Raw genomic sequence first — 21,309 nt, 5'->3', positions numbered from 1 at the left:
AAGTATTTGAAAACAATGTTTTTAATTGGCCTATAAAAACATTACTAGCATGTTTCAAGAGCAAATGACCTGTTCATAGGCAATGTACTAATGACCTCTACAAGAGATTGCTGCTGTCCCTTTCTTATCCTTTTGCTCTACTCTCCCTCTATCTAGAGCCATTGCCATTGTTCTCACACTCCTGGTTCCCTTCTCTTTCAAAGCCTCTGGCCCTCCTGTCAGCAATGGGACCAAAAATAAACATAATACCCAGGGCCAACTCCATGGTGAGCAACCTGAGCAGTCACACAGGGCTGCCCTCAGAAGGATCCCTTGCTTGGTTAATGCCCTCCTGTCACTGACTTATCTCTTCAAAATTGTTTTTAACAAAGAGCTATGCAATTTCATTTTGCACTGGACCCTGTAAATTAGCCAGTTCTGATGTTAACTCCGGTCTAATAAAACAAATTGTTGCTACCAAGGAGAAAGAAAAAAATACAAAAAATCTCTTTCCAAAGGATAAGTAGTAACCTACAGGTAAAGAAAACAGAAGACTTGACTGACCAAACAAATACATTATTCTGGAGTGTGAAACAATTAGGGCCAAACTGAAAGGGTAGTGATCCCATGGGATGAAGAGAGAGAAAAGAGAGGGAAATGGGAACATAACCAACACTATTTAAAACACCACTTATATGGTAAAGTGCATTCCAATTTAATACTAGATAATTAAAAAATAACTCTCTGAATTTCAAAATATTCATAAAAGTATTTTGTTTATGCATTTGTGCAATTATTCAACTAAGGAAAAACTCTAGGCAACTGTAAATTTAACAGATATGGGGTGAGAGGTGTTGCACCATACTCTGACTTACCAGGCATAAAACAGTAGTAACCTAGTACTAAATTATTTTACAATATATGTCAGAAAAATCTAGAAAAATTAGATGTGAGCAGGCACGAATCCACCTTACTCACTGGAACAAGGCAATCATGCAGCTGTGATCCCAACTAGGTCTATTTCAGCAGATTTAGATTGGTTACAAAGTAACAAACGCTTAGAAAGCCAGGTTTGTTCAAGAGCCACCAAAGTCTAAAAATAAATGGTGTGATTTCAAAGGATAGATAGAGGACAGAGTAATTAAACTTCTGGGGTCATCCATAATAGAATTTCAATATCAGGAAAAGCTTTAGAATCAAAATAATTTGTTAGGGGCTTATTTGCCATTTATTTACATGAACTTTTTATGAAAGAATTGATATTCTGATACCTTTCATTAAAAATCTCTATCAATAAATTGATCAAACAACCATTCAGATCTATTAAATGGTATCACTGTTCTTTCCTCATGAAAAAAAAGTCCAATGATGAGCAGTTTTGTTAGAAAAAAGATATTCCAATCCTAGTATAAATGAGTTATCATCCTATGGCTGTGTACCAATATTTTATATATTTAAATAATCTTAATTATATCAATGTTATAAGAAAGACACATCATATACTACATATTTTAATTGTATTTAATGTCAAATGGCAAACCTTAATAACTAATACCCCAAGCAGACGCACAGGTTTATTTGAATAGTGTGTAAAACTGATTAAAAGTCATTTCATGCCACTCACATCTTACTCTTCCATCACATTACCTGTTTTTCTATGTTGCGAAGAAGAAGTGTAGGGCTACTTGGTGACATTTCAAAATCTTGTTCTGGTAAAGGATCTTGACTCTCTTGGGGAATCTGGGGATTCCCTGTAGTATTTAATGAAGCCGCTTGGTCAGCAAATTGTATTTGTTTTTTCAAAATGTCTTTTGGAAGTTGACATTCTTCTAGGATCACTATCCCCTAGGCAAACAGCAATTAAAGAGTTGAAATGAAAACAAATTGACTGCTAAATCAACTTTAACGTTACAATGCACTTGAAACCATGCTTCTTATTATCACCTGGAAATCAGAAAGTACACTTGAAAGTAGAGTCTAACTGTAAAAAATTGGCTGATTTAAAACATGTGTAGCTAAAGCAACACCTATGTCTGATGGGTTAGGCTTGTAAAATATTGTCATAAATTGTATATATTCAGTTATTTTTCTTCTTACTGGTTTTAATTATTAGCAGTAAAAGCATGATACATTTAAAATAAAGGCTTATATGCAAAACATGAACATTTCACACTGAAATTTAGAACACTTCCTTATATAATCTTCAGATATTTTGGTCACTAGCATTTCCATTTGAGTACTCCCAGTTTCATAAATTAAAATACCAAACTTCCAAACATCCAAACAACATTCTGACTTTATACTAAACTGCTTTCAGAGCACTCTTAGGAGTTCCATCTCTGTTGCTGCCAGCCAGCAACCATGGGCAGGACTGCACTATTGAGAAGAAGTATTCTCTAGGCCAGTTAAATTGTTGCTTACAAGGTAGATGAGTTAATAATAAAGACACAAGTTTTCAACTGTGATGGGGTATTTTCTCAAATGTAAATAACTAGAGGAAAGAGTAGGGATCTAGCTGCCTCTGTTCTCCCTACCATTCACACACACACACACACACACACACACACACACTCACTCTCTCTCTCACAACTGGCTTGCTGAATATTCTCCCATATTCCCCAGAGTCTTCACTCCAACTGTTCTTACCCTTATGCCCCTCAAAGGCAATGAAGACAGAAGAGAAAGGAGGAAAAATAATGCACAGATATGATCTTAACAGTTTCATTATCAGTTCTTACAGTAAAACTTTTTTCCCTCCCTACCCCTTCTACCACTTTTCCCCCTGCAAAGAATAACATGCATTTTCACATAATGTATAACGTATATGTGTGTGTGTGTGTGTATATATATGGTTATTTTGCAAAACGTCAATGAGCTCCTAATAGGCTAGTTGGAAAGGTATTAAATACCTATATGGCTAAAATATTATATTCTTGTAATGAAAAATAGTCTAAAACATTAATATAAGTGTAGAGTATTTTAAGATGGGACAAATTTAAAAACTGGTATGGGCCAGCTTATATCATATACAAGTGCTATTTCCAGGATTGAAACTGCCTATAAATTATAATGTTATAGATGAGTAGTTTGTTTGTTTTTTTAAGATTTTATTTATTTATTTGACAGAGAGAGAGACAACGAGAGAGGGAACACAAGCAGGAGGAGTGGGAGAGGGAGAAGCAGGCTTCTCGCTGAGCAGGGAGCCCAATGTGGGGCTCGATCCCAGGACCCTAGGATCATGACCTGAGCCGAAGGCAGATGCTTAACGACTGAGCCACCCAGGTGCCCCTAGATGAGTAGTTTTAATTTACACTATAATTTGGAGAATATATCACTTTAGCATGAACATATTCAGGTATGGCATCAAACATACATTATTATTTTGTAGTAATATATTACCACCGATGTGTGGTAAAAGTAACAAAAAAGTTATTACTGTTGTTGTTATTATTTTTAACCTTCACTTACAACTGTGCTAGTAACTTTTACAAAAAGGAGAGCCAACTGTTGATCCCATCTCAATGACTATTTTCCTAGAATGCACAAATATGGCTGTCAAGAAATCTAAAGAAATATATTTTTAAAAAATTTTTGTTTCATTTGATATTTTAAAACTTAAAGTAGACTTGGGGCACCTGGGTGGCGTAGTCGGTTAAGCGTCCGACTCTTGGTTTCAGCTCAGGTCATGATCTCAGGGTCATGAGATCGAGTCCCATGTCCGGCTCTGCTTAAGACTCTTTCTTCTTCTCCCTCTGCCCCTCCCACTTATGCTCTCTCTCTCAAATAAATAAATATTTTTAAAAAGTTAAAGTAGACTTGATGGATATAATATCATCAATCTCAAAAGCTCTTGGAAGTATCTGAAACGTCCATTCAAAATGTGTACAAGTATCTCACTAGATTTTTCAACAGTATCTGCTTGCAAAACAAATACAAGTTTTTATCATATCAATTTAGCTGTAATTCCCTTTGGTTTGATTAGTTTATTTTATGGGCCAGGCTGCTATGAATTCAGCCTGGTTTCATAACCGTTACTAAGAATCTTGTACATACTGAAAAACTGATTCTGAATTTCAAACGGTCAATTTTCAAACCTTTAGACTACTATCTTTTTAGAAGTAGGGGGCCTGCTACAGTTAGTTCAATGAAAAGTAATATTTTAAAAATTCAACCAGGAAGACATTCATAATCAAGTTCATAATCTTTTTTTTTTTTCTCCTTAAACTCTCACAAATGGCCAAGAACAGAGTAAAAAGGGAAAAAGATTAAACCCTTTAAAGACACTACAGAGACAGTTTCAGTTCTTAAAAATCAAGAAAAGAATATATGTGTGTTGGGTCACCACCATGATGTACACTTAAACATCTGACAATTTTGTCAGTCATACCTGAATAAAGCTGAATTAAAAAAAACACTCAGGAAAGAATAGCCTATTCATAGATAAACAAGGTAAATAACAAAGACATGAAAATTTTTTAGTAAGATGAGTTGCAAAAACTGAGACAAATGAAAACTCTAGAATAAGATGAAAGCAAGTCAACTGCTCCAGAGAAGACAACTGTTCCTGATAATAACACTAAAGAAATCCTTACCCCACTCCCAGGGTCCTCACAGAGAAGACACAGCATAAAAAAATAAATTACCTCAGCAACACCTTCAGTATTTATATAAAGTCACCAAAGCTAATTTTTTTAAAAATTTTAAATGAGAGACACCCGGGTGGCTCAGTCAGTTAAGAGTCTGTCTTTGGCTCAGGTCATGATGCGAGGGTCCTAGAAAGGGCTCCTTGCTCAGCGGGGAGCCTGCTTCTCCCTCTGCCTGCCACTCCCCCCCACCCCTGCTTGTGCTCACACAACTCTCTCTCTGTCTGGTAAATAAATAAAATCTTTTTAGAAAAAGTATCAAACCTTAAAACAAATTTTAAATGAAAAATTTTAAATGCACAAAATTACAATTTAAAATGTAGAAGACCCTATCACAAGGTAACAAAAGAAATCTAAAAGAGAAACCATTTAAAATAGGATAGCCAGCTTCTCAACCAAAAAAAACTATTTTAATACTTTTCTGAAAGTGACAAGAGGCTATACTGTCTTAGTGAAAGCTGAAGCAAAGAAAAGGAGAAACATCGAAGTTGTAATGTGTTGACAAAGCATTGGAAGAACAAGGAAGGAATGTTGTTAACATGGGCTTTCTTTTCTCTAAAAATGTTAGCAAATATTAGATGACCCCAATATGTCATAGAAGGAGCAAATGACAGCTTAAAAACCCAAAACGTGTAGATCTACTAGTAGATCGACTCAGTGTTTCCTGACCAGTGTTACCAACTAGCACTTATTTAAACAAGATATTTACAAAAGAACATCTCTCAACCTCTTTCCCTTTCCCGTATCTCTAATTTAACTGAGAAGAAAGGATTTTTTTTTTTAACTTTCAAGATAAGTTAAATAGAAAGGTCATTCTATACTTCTCAATTTTTTAATTACAATAACTCAAGAAGCTAGAAGAGCAAAGTGCTATTTTCTCTTTTCAGTATAATAGTTCAACTAAACTGCACATAAATAAGCAATTAAACATCTTGATTAATTCCCAAGAAATGTAAGGAGAAACTACTAAAATAAAGAAATACTGTAATGATATTTTTCATAAAGTAAACATAATGTGATTCTCAAGAAAACAGAGGTCCAGATACACATCTAGCCAGAACCAAGAAAAATGTAAGGCCATATAAATTATTACTGGGAAGTTTAGATTTCTTTCCTAAAAATAATTTATTCCCCAGATGTTATATAAACATACAAATTTTTTAAAATGTTTTAAAAAGTACATCACAGTGTTTAGAACACACAAGTCATAAAATACGAACCAGACTGTGTAGATTCAAGTATAAAACTTAGTCATCAATTTAACTAGGAATCCACTTTCTTGGAAATTTCCCAAATTGTTTTAAACTTGACTTGTTTTGAGAAGTCTACTATTAAAAACGCTTGTGATATTACATCCTTTAAAGTAAATGATCAGAGAGGAGAAATTATCTGGTGATCCTGAAAGAACAAGGAAATCACTACAACTAAAGGCTTCAGTGAAGACAGTTAAAAATGAGAAACAGTAACTACTTCCATCAGGAAATTATTCTTGAACAGAGTTCCCTCAAATCCAACAGACAGAACAGGTAAGCCTAAGATTTTATGTCTATCCTTCTATCCACCTTCCTACAGACATCACCACCAAATTCTACAATTCATTCCTTCCTAGTTTCTTCTCCCATCCTTACAAAACTCATACTTTCCACTCCTTTGAATACCATTCTACTTTGTCATTCCCAAAACATATTATGTTGTTTCATGTCTTCAAACCTTCAAGGAATGCCCTTTTCCAGTTCCATTGGTTCACCAAGCAAACTATTATTTATCTTTCAAAATTATACTGAGGCATCACCTCTTTTATTGATGTTTTCTCTGACCTGCTAATCCCTAAAATAAGAGTTATGTATTCTCTCTATGCCACTTCTATATCTTATTAAAAACATGTATCATTGCACCTATTTCATTATATTATAATTAATTATTTACATGGTCTATCTCCCCTACCAGAATATAAACTCATGACTATGTCTAAAACTTAATTATCTTTATTTATGTGCAGACCCTAGGTAATGTTGGGCTAACCACATGGATAACCATATGATTAAGAACTCCGATTCCTTTCCTTTTCAGCATTTTCTTCTCAGACCAATCACCATCAGCCTTAGAATATTATCTCCATTATGTCCACAGTTTCATGATGTAGAACATACTTTTTCATAAAAACAAAGTTACAAAAAGATCTTTAGCAATATTTAAATTAAATAGCATTTCATGGGATTGTAATGAGAACTCTTTATAGTATTGCTTCAATGGGAAAATGTACTTTGAGTTCCAAGCAAACAGCCTATAATTTTGGGAAACAGTATGTCTTTAAGCTAGGAAAACCCCATGTTAAATTTCTGGTTTAATTCTGGTTGGAATTAAAACAATATTTATTTGTGTAATCATTTGCTTACTTTCACCCCCATTTGACTTAAGCCCTAAAAATGTAGCAACTTTGTGGGTTTTGTTCACCACTGTATACCAAGCACATATTATGCTAACGACTGTATGTGAAAGGAAAAAATGGGAAAGAGTGAAGGAAAGGAGGGAAGGCAGAAAATAAGACAGGAAGGAGAAATGAATTTTATTTAAAAATTGCTACAATATAATAACTTTTTAACTGCCATTTCTACTGAATAACTCTAAATCTCTATCTTCTTATAAACCTGCCTTCTCCAATAACTCTTATTTTCAACTTTTTAGAGCATCTCAATATGAGTATCTGATAGAACTTTTAAGTCAGTGTGTGAGAAAGCTTATTTTTATCAACTTTCCTATAAAATAAGCACTTTTTTCCTTCTATAGAAACAGCAGGTAAATAACTAAGAGGGGAGATAGTGGTGATGTTTACACAACCATATATTTGTCAAAATTCAGTGAATTGCTAAAAATACGTCTTCTGAGAACAAGATAAACAAAATAAAGATAAATCCGTAATTAGACCTATCAGTAAAAAAATGTAGAACATCAAATAAACAAAAATAACTTTTTAAGTTACCAGATAGAAAAGACAAAGTACTTACAAAGGAAAAGCAATTCTACTGACGGTAGACTGCTCATCAGTATTAAACAAAACAATGAAATAGGATCTTTAAAAGGCAAAATAACCATCAAATTAGAATTTTATATCGACCTAAAGTATCACTGAAGAGTGAGGGTAAAATAAAGGTATTTTGAGACATAAACTACTAAAGAATGTATTTCAGCAAAATGTAAACCAAGAGAGAAAAGGTAGTGTAGAAGAGACTGCAAACTTCCCAATACCCACTTTCCTCTTCTTTTTACAACAAAACTCCACTCCTACTGGAGTTCTAGCTATGCATACAACTTCTCATTGTAAGGCTGTATGATTCACCTCTCCTTCCTGCAGATATGTGCCTAAATTTGGGTCAATGAGTGTGACACAAAGTAGTACAATTTCCAAGTCACCTCCCACCTAAAGACAAACTATGTTACACTTTTCTCACTTCCCAGGGGCCGGAATGAGGGAATGACTACAACCCTGTTTAATAGTGCAGTCAACAATTACCCTAGAGGACAACAAAGCAGCAAAATAGAAAAAACCAAGTTGCTCCACCAGCCTGTATTCACTCCCTCACTTTTGAAGTGTTATGTACCTTAATAAAGCGGCAATATTTGGGAGTTTCTTTGTTATAGCAGCTTAAACCTGTAAACTAACTTTATGGGTAGAACATAAGAACAGTTAGCACATTTTTTTTAAAGATTTTATTTATTTATTTGAGAAAAAGAGAACGAGCGGTGGGGAGGGAAAGAGGGAGAGAGAGAGAGAGAGAGAGAAGCAGACTCCCCACTGAGCAGGGAGCCTGGATGCGGGGCTAGATCCCAGGACCTCAGGATCATGACCTGAGCCAAAGGAAGACGTATAACTGACTGAGCCACCCAGGCGTCCCAGTAAGCATATTTTTAATAAAATTAGTTAGAAATATAATTATTGATTATAAAAAAAGGAACTAGATTGTAGTAGATCTATTCAACGAGTAGTTAGAAAGTATTAGAATCCATGTTTTAAGTAAAAAATAGTATAAAAATACTGAGTACTTTTTAGTCATTGTTAGGATTACTTTTAATTAAGAAGTATATTAAAAATTAGGAGTAACGACAAAGAATAAAACTATAATGAATAGCTTCTAAACCAGCAGAGGGAAAAGAACGAAGCAAATTCTACCAATCCAACAAGAGAGGTAAAAAAAACAAGACTTATGGGGTGTCTGGGTGGCTCAGTTGGTTAAGCATCTGCCTTCAGCTCAGGTCACAATCCCAGGGTCCTGGGATTGAGCCCCACATCGGTCACCCTGCTCAGCAGGGAGCCTGCTTCTCCCTCCCCCTCTGCTGCTCCCCCTGTTTGTGCTCTCTCTCTGTCAAATAAATAAAAATCTTAAAAAAAAAAAAGACAAATACAAAGAGAGGAGAATAAGGGCAAATGAAAAATCAAAAATCTGAGGTGATTTTTTAATCTAGCTATTTATAGTTTATAAAAAGAAATACCTAGAATAATAAAAAAATTTGTATCTATTAAACAGCATTCCTTCAAGAAGTAAGAAGCAGAAACAGAATTACCAGAAAAAACTGAAAAATTCACAACAATGGGGTAAATTTTAACAAAAGTATTTTAACAAAAGTTTTATTTCCATCATAAATGGAAAGATCTAGAGGTATAAACATATAGCAGATATATACAATAAAGTCAACAAATTTAATAAAGAATTCTATACTGAACACATAAAGAACATGCATTCTTTTCTGTTACATATACTAAAATAATGAAAAGACAAGCTACAACATGAGAGATTTGTAACATTTATAACTGACCAAGAATAGTCTCCAAAATTTAAAAAGAATTCACAGACACACATCTCCACCAACCAGAGCCCTTTCCCCACCCCACCAAAAACAGTGAATACAAAAGGTAGTTAGTTCTTAGGTAAAAAAAACATTTGGTGATCAATTATACCGAGGCCCAATTCTCAACACTAAGGAACAATTAAATTAAAACAATAAAATAATACTTCATACTCATTACACTGGAAAATTAAAATGTCAAAAATTATGAAATGTTGGCAAGAATGTGGAAAAACAGGTGCTCTCACGCACTGCCAGTGGGAATATTAACTATCCAATCACATCAGTAAGTATAGGAAAGCTAAAGACAGCCAGACCTAAGATCCATCATTTCCACTTTTAGGCATATACCAAGAACCCTCCACAGTTCACAAAGAAACACAAAAAAGATAAAGTCATTACAGTATTGTTTTTACTAGCATAAAACTACACAATGTATGTCTATCAGTAGAAAATAGAAGAGATAAACATTGCATTGTATTCATACAATTCCATCTCATTCATACAATTAAATAACATACAGGACCTATAAAATTTATGCTGAGCAAAAACAAGCAAGTCACAAAAGAGTTTGTAGTATATATGTCATTAATACAGACTGTAAAATCATGGAAAAATAAATACTAGTTGTAGACACAGATAGACATCTATGTACCAAGAGTATAAAAACATACATAAATATAATAAATGTCAAAACATGCTGGAATCAAAATAGTGGCTACAGTGGCATGCAGAAAGAGAATGGGATCAGGAAGGATTATATAAGTACCTCAACTGTACAGGTGATGCTTTATTACTCTAAAAACTAAACCCAAATAGTAAAAATTTAACACTTGATAAATTCGGAGGTGGAAACAAAGGTGTTCATTATATTGCTTTCTAGAGCTTTTTATGTGTTTATAGTTTTTCTTAAAACAAAACCTCTAAGGGGATTCAATAAAATACACACAGAATTTCTCACATATGTTAAAATAAATGCCATCAAAGTAGAAGTTTATAAAAGGGTACCTAATTTCTATTAATTGGAATCCAATGAAGAAGCTCTGAACTGCTCAAGTATGATAAAATGACCACGATAAATACAAAGACATTACAATGATAGCTTCAATTTACAGCAATTGATATATAAAAAATGTTAATATTAACTACATTTTTATAAAGCCTTGTAACAATTACTTTGTGTGGAGAGATGAGAAACTAAACTGTAATAATTTTTTTAAAAATACAAGAATACAAACAATACCTTGGATGCACGAATCTGCCTGTGAACATCCGTTAGTTGTTGGATTTTGTATTCGAGCTCTGAAATCTGGGCCTGAAGCCATGTCCATCGGCTGCCAACTCTAGCTCTGTCTACAAGCCACTTCCATTCAGTACTAGAATTACTGTGAACGAGACAAACACTGTTAGTCAAAGAACAAAGGCAATCAAGTTTTCAGACTACTTAATAAATTCCTTGACGCCTGTCATATAATCCTCATTCCTTTATACAACATCTAATTACGTGAAAGAAGAATCTGGTATCAACTCTTATCAAAGAAAAACATTTAACTTCCTTATCTTTCTAACGGATAAACACTTGTTTTTATTATTACATATCCAGTAATAAGATAATCTCCTCTGCTACTTAATATTTTATTAATATGCACAAGGGCTGAAATAGGAGTGGGCCAGCAAAAGAAAGAGGAATGATACTACTAACTCCACATAAAAACTGTTACATGAAGTTTCTATATGTAAGAAGTACTGGGTAAGTCATCTGAACTATGCTAGATCTAAATCTATGTAATAAACCAGAATACTCAATTTTATTATATGCAAATTTTCATTTGTTAAAACAGTAGTCACTGTTAGCTAATTAAATCCCTAAAATCAATTTAAATATATTGTCAAAAAGTATTGAAAATATGAGTGCTCTACCTTTCAAATAAGTATACCAAATATATGTCTTGAAATGTTTATTAAGATAAATAGCTTGTTAAAACCTGATTTCCAGGGGCGCCTGAGTGGCTCAGTTTGTTACAAGTCTGCCTTCGGCTCAGGTAGTAATCCCGGGATCCTGGGATCAAGCCCCACATCGGGCTCCTGATCATCGGGGAGCCAGCCTGTCCCTTTGCCTTGCTCGTGCTCTCTCTCTCTCTCAAATAAATAAATAAAATCTTTAAAAAAAAAAGGGGGGGGCGCCTGGGTGGCTCAGTCGTTAAGCGTCTGCCTTCGGCCCAGGTCATGATTCCAGGGTCCTGGGATCCAGTCCCACATCGGGTTCCCTCCTCGGCGGGAAGCCTGCTCTCCCTCTCCCACTCCCGCTGCTTGTGTTCCTGCTTTCGCTATCTCTGTCTCTGTCAAATAAATAAATAAATAAATAAATAAATCTTTAAAAAAAATAAAAAATAAAAAATAAATAAAATTTTTAAAAAGGGGGGGGAGACGCCTGGGTGGCTCAGTCGTTAAGCATCTGCCTTTGGCTCAGATCAAGATCCCAGGGTCCTGGGGTCGAGTCCCACATAGGGAATCCTTGCTCAGCAGGGAGCCTGCTTCTCCCTCTGCCTGCCGCTCCCCCTGCTTGTGTTCTCTCTCTCTGACAAGTTAAAAAAATAATAATAATAAAATAAAATTAAGAAAAAAAACCTGATTCCCAGGATTCACAGCCCAAAGATGAGAAAGAATTTATATAAAGACTTTTCTGTCATACATATTTGAAAATAAGGGTTGAACCCTACTCCTCTATCTTTTGGCAAGGGTACTACTCTAATCCATAGTTTGTGAGATTACAAATTAATTACTTTATGAAAATATTCTAACCATTCCAACTAGAAAACAGTTATTTGGAATAACTAATTAAGAGCTTCAGATTACAAAAGAAAACATGACAGAAATTGAAGGTATAAATGAAAACCAAAAAATACTTAATGGCAGAACACAAACTTTATGAAAAACTTGTCTAAAAATTACATTTACTGTCAAAACCCATAGAATGTACAACACCAAGAGTGAATCCTCACGTAAAGCATGCACTTTAAGTGATAACAATTTGTCAATGTAGGTTCATAGATTGTTACAAATGCACTACTCTAGTATGCAGTATATTGATAGTGGGGGAGGTTCTATCAGTGAAGGGGGTATATGGGAACTCTGCATTTTCTGCTTAATTTTGCTATGAACCTAAAACTGTTCTTAATAAAAAGTTTATTAATGTTACACATTTAACCATAATTGAATGTCTCCCATACAAACTTTAGCTAGAGAAAACTTACCCTAAAAGATAATTTACTGGGGCGCCTGGCTGGCTCAGTTGGTAAAACATGTGATTCTTGATCTTGGGGTTGTGAGTTTGAGCCCCACATTGGGTGTGGAGATTACTTAAAAATAAATTTTTTTTAAATAAAATAAATAAAAATAAAAAAATAAAAGATCATTTGTTGTGATGAGCACTGGGTGTTGTGCTGAATCACTAAACTGCACATCTGAAATGAATAATACACTGTATGTTAACTAACTGGAATTTAAATAAAAACTTACAAAAATAAAATAAAAGATCATTTGTTGTCAGAGAAACAGAATAAATTATTATAACTTTACTATATAGAATATATTCATTGTAACAGGATTTTATATTAAATCAATGTCCCTAAGAGCTATTTTTGTTTGTTTTTTTAATATTTTTTATTTATCCATTTGAGAGAGAGAGCATGAGCAGGGTGGGGGGGCAGCAGAGGGAGAGGGAGAAGCAGACTCCCTGCTGAGCAGGGAGCCCCATGTGGGACTCGATCCCAGGACCCTAGGATCATGATCCAAGCTGAAGGCAGATGCTTAACCAACTGAGCCACCCAGGTACCCAAAGAGATACTTTTGTTAATATTCTAATTGCACACAATATGATTGAGGAGACCTTCATATAAGAATTCTCTTAGTATTACTATGTATTCAGTTTATAGTCATTATTGTGCTTTTTAAATTTGACACACTTTTAAATCATATTTTCATAGTTATGAAAATAATAGAAGAGAATGTCTATTCAAAATAATATTAAAATGGAGGGGCACCTGGCCAGCTCAGTCAGAGGAGCATGCAACTCTTGATCTCGGGTTTTGAGTTCAAGGCCCACGCTGGGTGTAGAGATTACATAAATAAATAAACTTAAAAAAAAAAATAATATTAGCTCTTCCCTTCTGTGGCCACTGTTGAAGTGCCAGCAGCCAAAATGAAGTTCAATCCCTTGACTTCTGAGGACCAAGAGGCATTTCAATGCATCTTCCCACATTTGCAGCAAGATTATGTCTTCCCCTCTTTCCAAAACGCTGAGACAGAAATACAATATTTGATCCACGCCCACCCAAAAGGATGAAGTAAAGGCTGTGTGAGGACACTACAAAGGTCAGCAAATGGGCAAAGTAGTCCAGGTTTACAGGAAGAAATATGTCATCTACACTAAACAAGTATAACAAGAAGGCAAACGGCACAACTGTCCAAGTGGGCACTCACCCTAGCAAGGTGGTTATCACTAAACTAAAACCGGACAAAGACCACAAAAAGATCCTTGAACGTAAAGCCAAATCTCACCAAGTAGGAAAGGAAAAGGGCAAATACAAGGAAGAAACAATCGAGAAGACGCAAGAATAAAGTAATCTTATATACAATAAAAACTGTTAAGTGGCTGGGTGGCTCAGTTGGCTAAGCATCTGCTTTCAGCTCAGGTCATGATCCCAGGGTCCTAGGATCAAGCCTTGCGTTGGGCTCCCTGCTCAGCAAAGGGTCTGCTTCTCCTGCTCCCTCTGCCCCCGCCCCACCCCTGTGCATGCACACTCTCTCTCTCAAATAAAATCTTTAAATAAAGAAATAAATAAAAACTGTTAAAATGAAAAAATATTAAAATAGATAGTAATATCTATTATTCATAGATAGTATTTAATAACACTAACTGCCAATCATGAAATTAGTGATAAAGGCAAGGGCCATGGCACACAGCAGTTGTACAGGTTAATGGTAAAGTGTTGGATTTTATGCAAAAAGGAAGTCTTTTTTTTATTTTATTTTTTTAAAGATTCCATTCATTTATTTGACACAGAGAGAAGGAGAGCACAAGCGGGGGAGCGGCAGGCAGGCAGAGGGAGAGGGAGAAGCAGGCTCCCCGCTGAGCAAGGAGCCTGACTGGGGGCTCGATCCCAGGACCCCAGGATCATGACCTGAGCTGAAGGCAGCCGCCCAACCGACTGAGCCACCCAGGCACCCCAAAAAGGAAGTTATTATCAAGACATTAACAAAAATTTTTTTCCCAAGCACTCTGGCTACTAGGTAGAGAAAGCATTAGAGTGGGATATGAGAAGAAATAAGGAAATCAATTAGGATGCAAATAGAGTAATCTGTGTGTGGTACAGATAATTGTGATCTCCAAATATGTCATGTGCTATCCTACATTTCCCAGCCTTCCTTGCACTTAGGTTGGAGCTGTGTGACTAATTCTGACCAATGGGTTGTGAGCAAAAGTGACCTAGTCATTTCCAGTCCATCAGACAACCTTCAAAGCCACCAGTGCAGACAGTAGAGCTACAAGATGTGTGAGGATCACAGCCCAAACCACACCGGCTTTTATGTAAGCCACAGCAAACCTTGGCTCTGTTAAACCACTGAGACTAGAAGGTTAATTTTTACTCTATAGCCCAATCTAACTAAAACACTGAATAAAAAATGAAAATGGCATGAACTAAGAAGGGAGGGTAAGATAAAGAAGAGATGAAGAGGATGGATTCAAGGTTCACTTTAAAGCTGAAAGGACTTGGCAGAAGTATGCTGTAGGAATAAGTATGGGGAAATCAAAGATGATCTTAAACATTCTTTCATTAAATTTTGTTCCAGTTGAAAACTTTCCCTATAATATGCAATTTTGCTTGATGGTCAAACCTCATGATTAGCTAAAAAAAAAAAAAAAAAAAGTTATGGAGCTCATCTTATTGTACTTCTAGTAAAAATATTCTGATAGTGAAATTGTCCACAAAAATGATTTTCATGTTCATATAGTACATTAAATTATACTACCACGGGGAAAAAAAGTAATATCAGATTAGATTTAAATAAACTAAGTAATCCTAAGGCTTTGTAATATTTGAAATGAATTTTCTGTAAAGGATACCTTATCCTATATTTTAATAGGACTGAATAAAATCTGTTTGCATATTCCATCAGTCCACATCCTTGCTTGTTTGTAGTCACCACTTAACTTGCTGAATAAAATAAGTACAGGCTATTTAGACCAAGTGGTAAGTACAATTTCTCTAGATACTAACTTCTGGTCAACATCATGAACTTATATCCCTGCTTTAACCCTGAAATAGAGTTCCCAAAATAAGATAGAGCTTCCTAATATTACATCTTAAAACACCAAGATTAAAGAGAGACATATTAATTTTGCCTTTAATATAAAGATTAGCTTACTAGTAATGATGAATCAACTATTACAAAAAAAATCAAAAAAGAAGATCCAGTTGTGAAAAATGACAATCCCAAGAAAAGCCCAAGAAAAATATAAGGTTTGGGGGCGCCTGGGTGACTCAGGTATGGTCCCAGGGTCCTGGGATCGAGCACCGCATCAGGCTCCCTGCTCAGTGGGGAGCCTGCTTCTCCCTCTCCCACTCCCCCTGCTTGTGTTCCCTCTTGCTGTGTCTCTCTCTGTCAAATAAATAAATAAAATCTTTAAAAAAAAAAAAGAAAGAAAAATATAAGGTTTGTCCTTAATTACATTAAACTGAGCCAAACTTCGCTACTGGTGTTTGCTCACCTAGAAAGAGCTTACCTTTCCCTGGAATTTGATTCCTTCAGACCAGCGTTTGGCAAATATTTTCTGTAAAAAGGCAGATGGTAAATATTTTAGGCTTTGTGGCCAACCTGGTCTCTTTAAAATAACTACCCAACTCTGCCATTATAGCATGAGAGCAGCCATAAATGAATGGGTGTGATGGTGTTTTGTAAACTGTGCTTACAAAAACAGGCAATGGGTAATTTTGAGAACAAAGAATAAAGCTAGAGGATCACAATCCCAGATTTCAACCTACACTATAAAGCTACAGAAATCAAAACAGCATGGTTTTGGCACAAAAATAGACACATAAATCAAGAGGACAGAATAGGGTCCAGAAATAAACCCATGCATATATGATCAATTAATCTATGACAACAGAGGCAAGAATTTACAATGGGGAAAAGACAGTCTCTTTAATAAATGGTATTGGGGAAACTATACAGCTACAGGCAATAGAATGAAACTGGACCATTTTCTTTTTTTTTTTTTAAGATTTTATTTATTTATTTGACAGAGACACAGCGAGAGAGGGAACAACACAAGCAGGGGGAGTGGGAGAGGGAGCCCCATGCGAGGCTCGATCGCAGGACCCTGGGATCACGACCAGAGCCAAAGGCAGACACTTAACGACTGAGCCACCCAGGTGCCCCAAACTAGACCATTTTCTTACATCATATACAAAAATAAACTCAAAACGGATTAAAAACTTAAATATAAGACCTGAAACCATAAAGTTCTTAAAAGAAAACACAGGCAGTAATCTCTTGGTCACTGGACTTAACATTTTTCTGGATATGTTTCCTCAGGTAAAGGTGACAAAAGCAAATATTGCATTGGGACTACATCAAACTAAGAACTTTTGCATAATAAAGGAAACCATCAACAAAACAAAAAGGCAACCTACCAAATGGGAGAGGATATTTGCAAATGATACATCTGAAAAGGGGTTAATGTTCAAAAATATATAAGGAATTCATAAAACTCAACACCAAAGAAACTAATAATCAGATTTAAAAATGGGCAAAGGACCTCAACAGACATTTTTTCAAAGAAGCCATACAAATAGTCAACAGATATATGAAAAGATGCTAAATATCACTAATCATAAGGGAAATGCAAATCAAAACCACAATGAGATATCATCACCTCACACCAATCAGAATGGCTAGTATCAAAAAGACAAGAATAAATGTTGGTGAGAATATGGAGAAAAGGAAACTCTCATGCACTGTTGGTAAGAATGTAAATTGGTGCAGCCACAATGGAAAATAGTATGGAGGTTCTTCAAAAATTAAAAATTGAATGATCCAGTAGTTCCACTGCCAGGTATTTACCAAAGAAAATAAAAACACTAATTCAAAAAGATATATGCACCCCTATATTTACTGTAGCATTATTTACAATAGCCAAGATAAGGAAGCAATCTAAGTGTCCACTGATAGGTGAATAAATATGTCACACATACACACACAGAGAAATACTACTCAGCCATAAAAAAGAACAAAATCTTGCCATTTTGAAAACACAGATAGAGCTAGAGAGTATTATACTAAGTGAAATAAGTCAGGTAGAGAAAGGCAGATACCATATGATTTCACTTATATGTAGAATCTAAAAAAGAAGTTAACAAACAAAAACAGAAACAGACTAATACAGAGAACAAACTGGTGGTTGCCGGAGGGGAGGAGGTTGGGGGGATGGGGAGAATAGGTGAAGGGGATTAAGAGTACAAATTTCCAGCTCTAAAATAAATGAGTCATAAAAAAGGGTACAACATAGGGAATATAGTCAATAATATTGTAATAACTTTGTATGGTGACAGATGGTAACAACACTTATCAATGGTGAGCACTGCATAATGTATAAAATTGTGGAACCACTATGTTGTACACCTGAAACTAATGTAACATTGTTCGTCAACTATACTTCAATTAAAAATATAAAATAAAAATAATTTTTTTAAAAAGAAAGTAACAGGCAATGGGCCAGCCTTGGTACATGGATCTCAGTTGTCCAATTCCTGATGTAGAGGGTATTTTTACATGCTTCCTATGCTTCCCAGGGATTATGAGTTCTTTAATTATCTGTTCAAATCTTTGGCTCATATTTAATTGGGTTATCTTTTTACTGATATAAGACCTATGTCAAACTATGTGTATTTGAAATATTTGTAATTCCCAGTCTATAGCTTGCCTTTCATTTTCCTAATAGTGTCTTTTGAGCAAAAAAGATTCTAATCTCAATGAAGCCCAATTTATCAAACTTTCCTTTTACAGATATCTTTATATCCTAAGAGATCTTTGCCTAACACAAAGTCATAGATTTATTCATGAGTCTAAAAGTTCAAGGAGTTTCAGAGTTTTGGCTTTTAGATCTATAATCCAATTCAAAGGTAATTTCTGTGTATGTGCGAGATAAGAATTCAGATTCTGAGGGGAGGGGGGGCGGTACTGAGTTCCTGAACCATTTGTTGAAAGATTCTATTATCCTTTAGTAGAACAAAACAAAACAACAAAACAAACACCAAAAACCAAAACTAAAACCTTATCCTTGAACAGGTAAAAGACTATATGAATACTACATTTAACTATGTTAACTATGCTTTTTAAACCCTTGCATAACAGGGGCACTTAAGTGGCTCAGTCGGTTAAGGGTGGGACTCTTGATATTGGCTCAGGTCAGTATCTCAGGGTTGTGGGATCGAGCCCCATGACAGACTCTGCACTTAGTGTGGAGTCTGCTTCTTTTTCTCTGCCCCTCCTCCTGCTTGCACTCTCTCTAAAATAAATAAATCTTTAAAGAAAAAAATAAAATAAAAATCCTCGCATAACATCAAACATTGACAGCTATGGTCATATAAATAAAGGAAATAAATAACATTTTAACTAACCCATATGGGGCCTTAAAGGAATGCAAAAACCAACTAACTGCTTCTCCATAACTGGCAACAAAAAATGTTATTTCAAAAATCTCTCTTAAGAGTTCTAAGCCACATAACTGAGAACAAACCTAGGAGCAAAAGTTAAGATTAATTCCCACCCAAATGTACTGTTTCAGGTGGTCTCAAGGCAGCAGTCATTAAATGCGCGAGAGTTGGATGGGTCTGAGGAAAACAGTAAATTAGTCTGTAGACTCAATAACTATGAACAAATGAGATCTTTAGCTGTGATATTTTCACATATAATTGACTAGAGGCAAACAGAATGGAAATCCACATTTTTGAGGGAACTCTAGTAGCAAAAAATACCATAAACCTAACATCCTCTACCTGGGAAGCCCAAATCTGCACCAACAGGAAGCAAGGGGAGAATGCAGTACAGCCTACACTTAAGGGTACACTCTCAAACATTCACTGCAGATATAAACACAAAGCATAATGGATAAGGAATAATTCCCAAAGAGCAAAGTCAAGAGACTATGGAGGACAACGAACAAAGCCAATTTAGGATTCTACCAAGACCTTGCTGCACTTCCAGAAAAAGATGTCTTACTAATTAATTACTGTAAGGACCTATCATGTGTATCTCATTTTTTTTTTTCCCAGTGGGAGTTTTTACTGTAGCTTTCCTGTCTCTACTCTTATGTATACATACAAGAAACAAGAGGTTAAGAGGGTTGGAAAACTTGTCTATTCATTTATAGGTCACAACATCATAATGAACGATATCTGGACCTGACTGAAAGGACATTACTCCACCTAATGAATATGACTTTGAATTGTCATCCTTGAGGAATGGATGTGTTTTCTCTATGAGAAGGGAGTGTATGGATATTTGGGTGACCAAAGAGGCAAACCAAACAGACTGCTTATTTTCCCTCATTATCTAATCTCTTTTTTGATAAAAGAACCTGTTCAATTTTAGCCAAGCTCATGGTAGCTCCTATTTCCCAGCCTTACCAGCAATTAGTTGTGAGTATGTCACTAGGTCCCTGACAATCAGATGTGAGCCAAATTAATGCATGCAACCTCTGGTCTTGACATTAAAAAATGTTTATGTGTTAAAACCAGATGAACAACTCGTGAATAAATTTCAACAGTGCAGGCAAGGGCAACATTCTAGGGGATAGGAAAGCCAACAGGTCCCTGCAAAACCCTGTGAAACATACCTAATCCTTGACTATGAAATGAAAGAAATATAAATTCTACCCTTTCATGTTGAGTTCTTCTTGCTAATACACCTTAGCATATAACTTAACTAATGTACCCCTCCCTCAAAATTATTTTATGCTATAAGAATCATTTAGGTTAGGGCGCCTGGGTGGCTGTTGGTTAAGCGACTGCCTTCGGCTCAGGTCATGATCCCAGGGTCCTGGGATCGAGTCCCGCATCGGGCTCCCGGCTCAGCAGGAAGCCTGCTTCTCCCTCTCCCACTCCCCCTGCTTGTGTTCCTGCTCTCACTGTCTCTGTCTCTGTCAAATAAATAAATAAAATCTTTAAAAAAAAAAAAAAAGAATCATTTAGGTTAACAAGTTCTCATTTAAAATGTTCATTGCCGGGGCTCCTGGGTGGCTCAGTTGGTTAAGCGACTGCCTTCGGCTCAGGTCATGATCCTGGAGTTCCAGGATCGAGTCCCATATCAGGCTCCCTGCTCAGCGGGAAGTCTGCTTCTCCCTCTTACCCTTCCCCCTCTCATGTGCTCTCTCTCTCTCTCATTCTCTCTCTCTCAAATAAATAAAATCTTTAAAAAAAAAAAAATATTCATTGCCAGGGCACCTGGGTGGCTCAGTCGTTAAGTGTCTGCCTTCGGCTCAGGTCATGATCCCAGGGTCCTGGGATTGAGCCCTGCATCAGGCTCCCTGCTCAGCCAGGAGCCTGCTTCTCCCTCTCCTGCTCCCCCTGCTTGTGTTCCCTCTCTAGCTGTCTCTCTGTGTCAAATAAATAAAAATCTTTAAAAAAATAAACAAAAATAAATAAAATGTTCATTGCCTTTAAGATTATGCCTCATTGACATACAACTTAACAACATTAATATTCTACCACCTAGTTGTATACACACACAGAAAAAATAAAAAAGCAAACAAAAATAAAAAAAAAAAAACAGCTGTGAACTC

The 21,309-nt window shown here is 35.7% G+C and overlaps 1 protein-coding gene across 11 annotated transcripts in view; it reads right to left on the bottom strand.

The window, feature by feature from the left end:
* The window catches only part of KANSL1L (KAT8 regulatory NSL complex subunit 1 like), a 151,726-nt gene that overhangs the window by 97,505 nt on the left and 32,912 nt on the right, over positions 1-21,309 (bottom strand). For 8 of the 11 annotated variants that reach the window (XM_035007234.1, XM_035007240.1, XM_035007241.1 and 5 more), the window contains exons 3-5: positions 16,252-16,299; positions 10,708-10,849; positions 1,627-1,824 (exon numbers count right to left, since the gene is read on the bottom strand). In XM_035007234.1, coding sequence (XP_034863125.1) covers positions 1,627-1,824; positions 10,708-10,849; positions 16,252-16,299 — 388 coding nt within the window. The remainder of the gene's footprint in view (positions 1-1,626; positions 1,825-10,707; positions 10,850-16,251; positions 16,300-21,309) is intronic. The other 3 variants (XM_035007242.1, XM_035007244.1, XM_035007245.1) reach the window with 2 other exon arrangements.

Source organism: Mirounga leonina, unplaced genomic scaffold, assembly GCF_011800145.1.
Source record: "Mirounga leonina isolate KUSES-001 unplaced genomic scaffold, KU_Mleo_1.0 Mir_151, whole genome shotgun sequence".
Classification (NCBI taxonomy): Eukaryota; Metazoa; Chordata; class Mammalia; order Carnivora; family Phocidae; genus Mirounga; species Mirounga leonina.
This window is presented reverse-complemented; position numbering and strand designations above follow the sequence as displayed.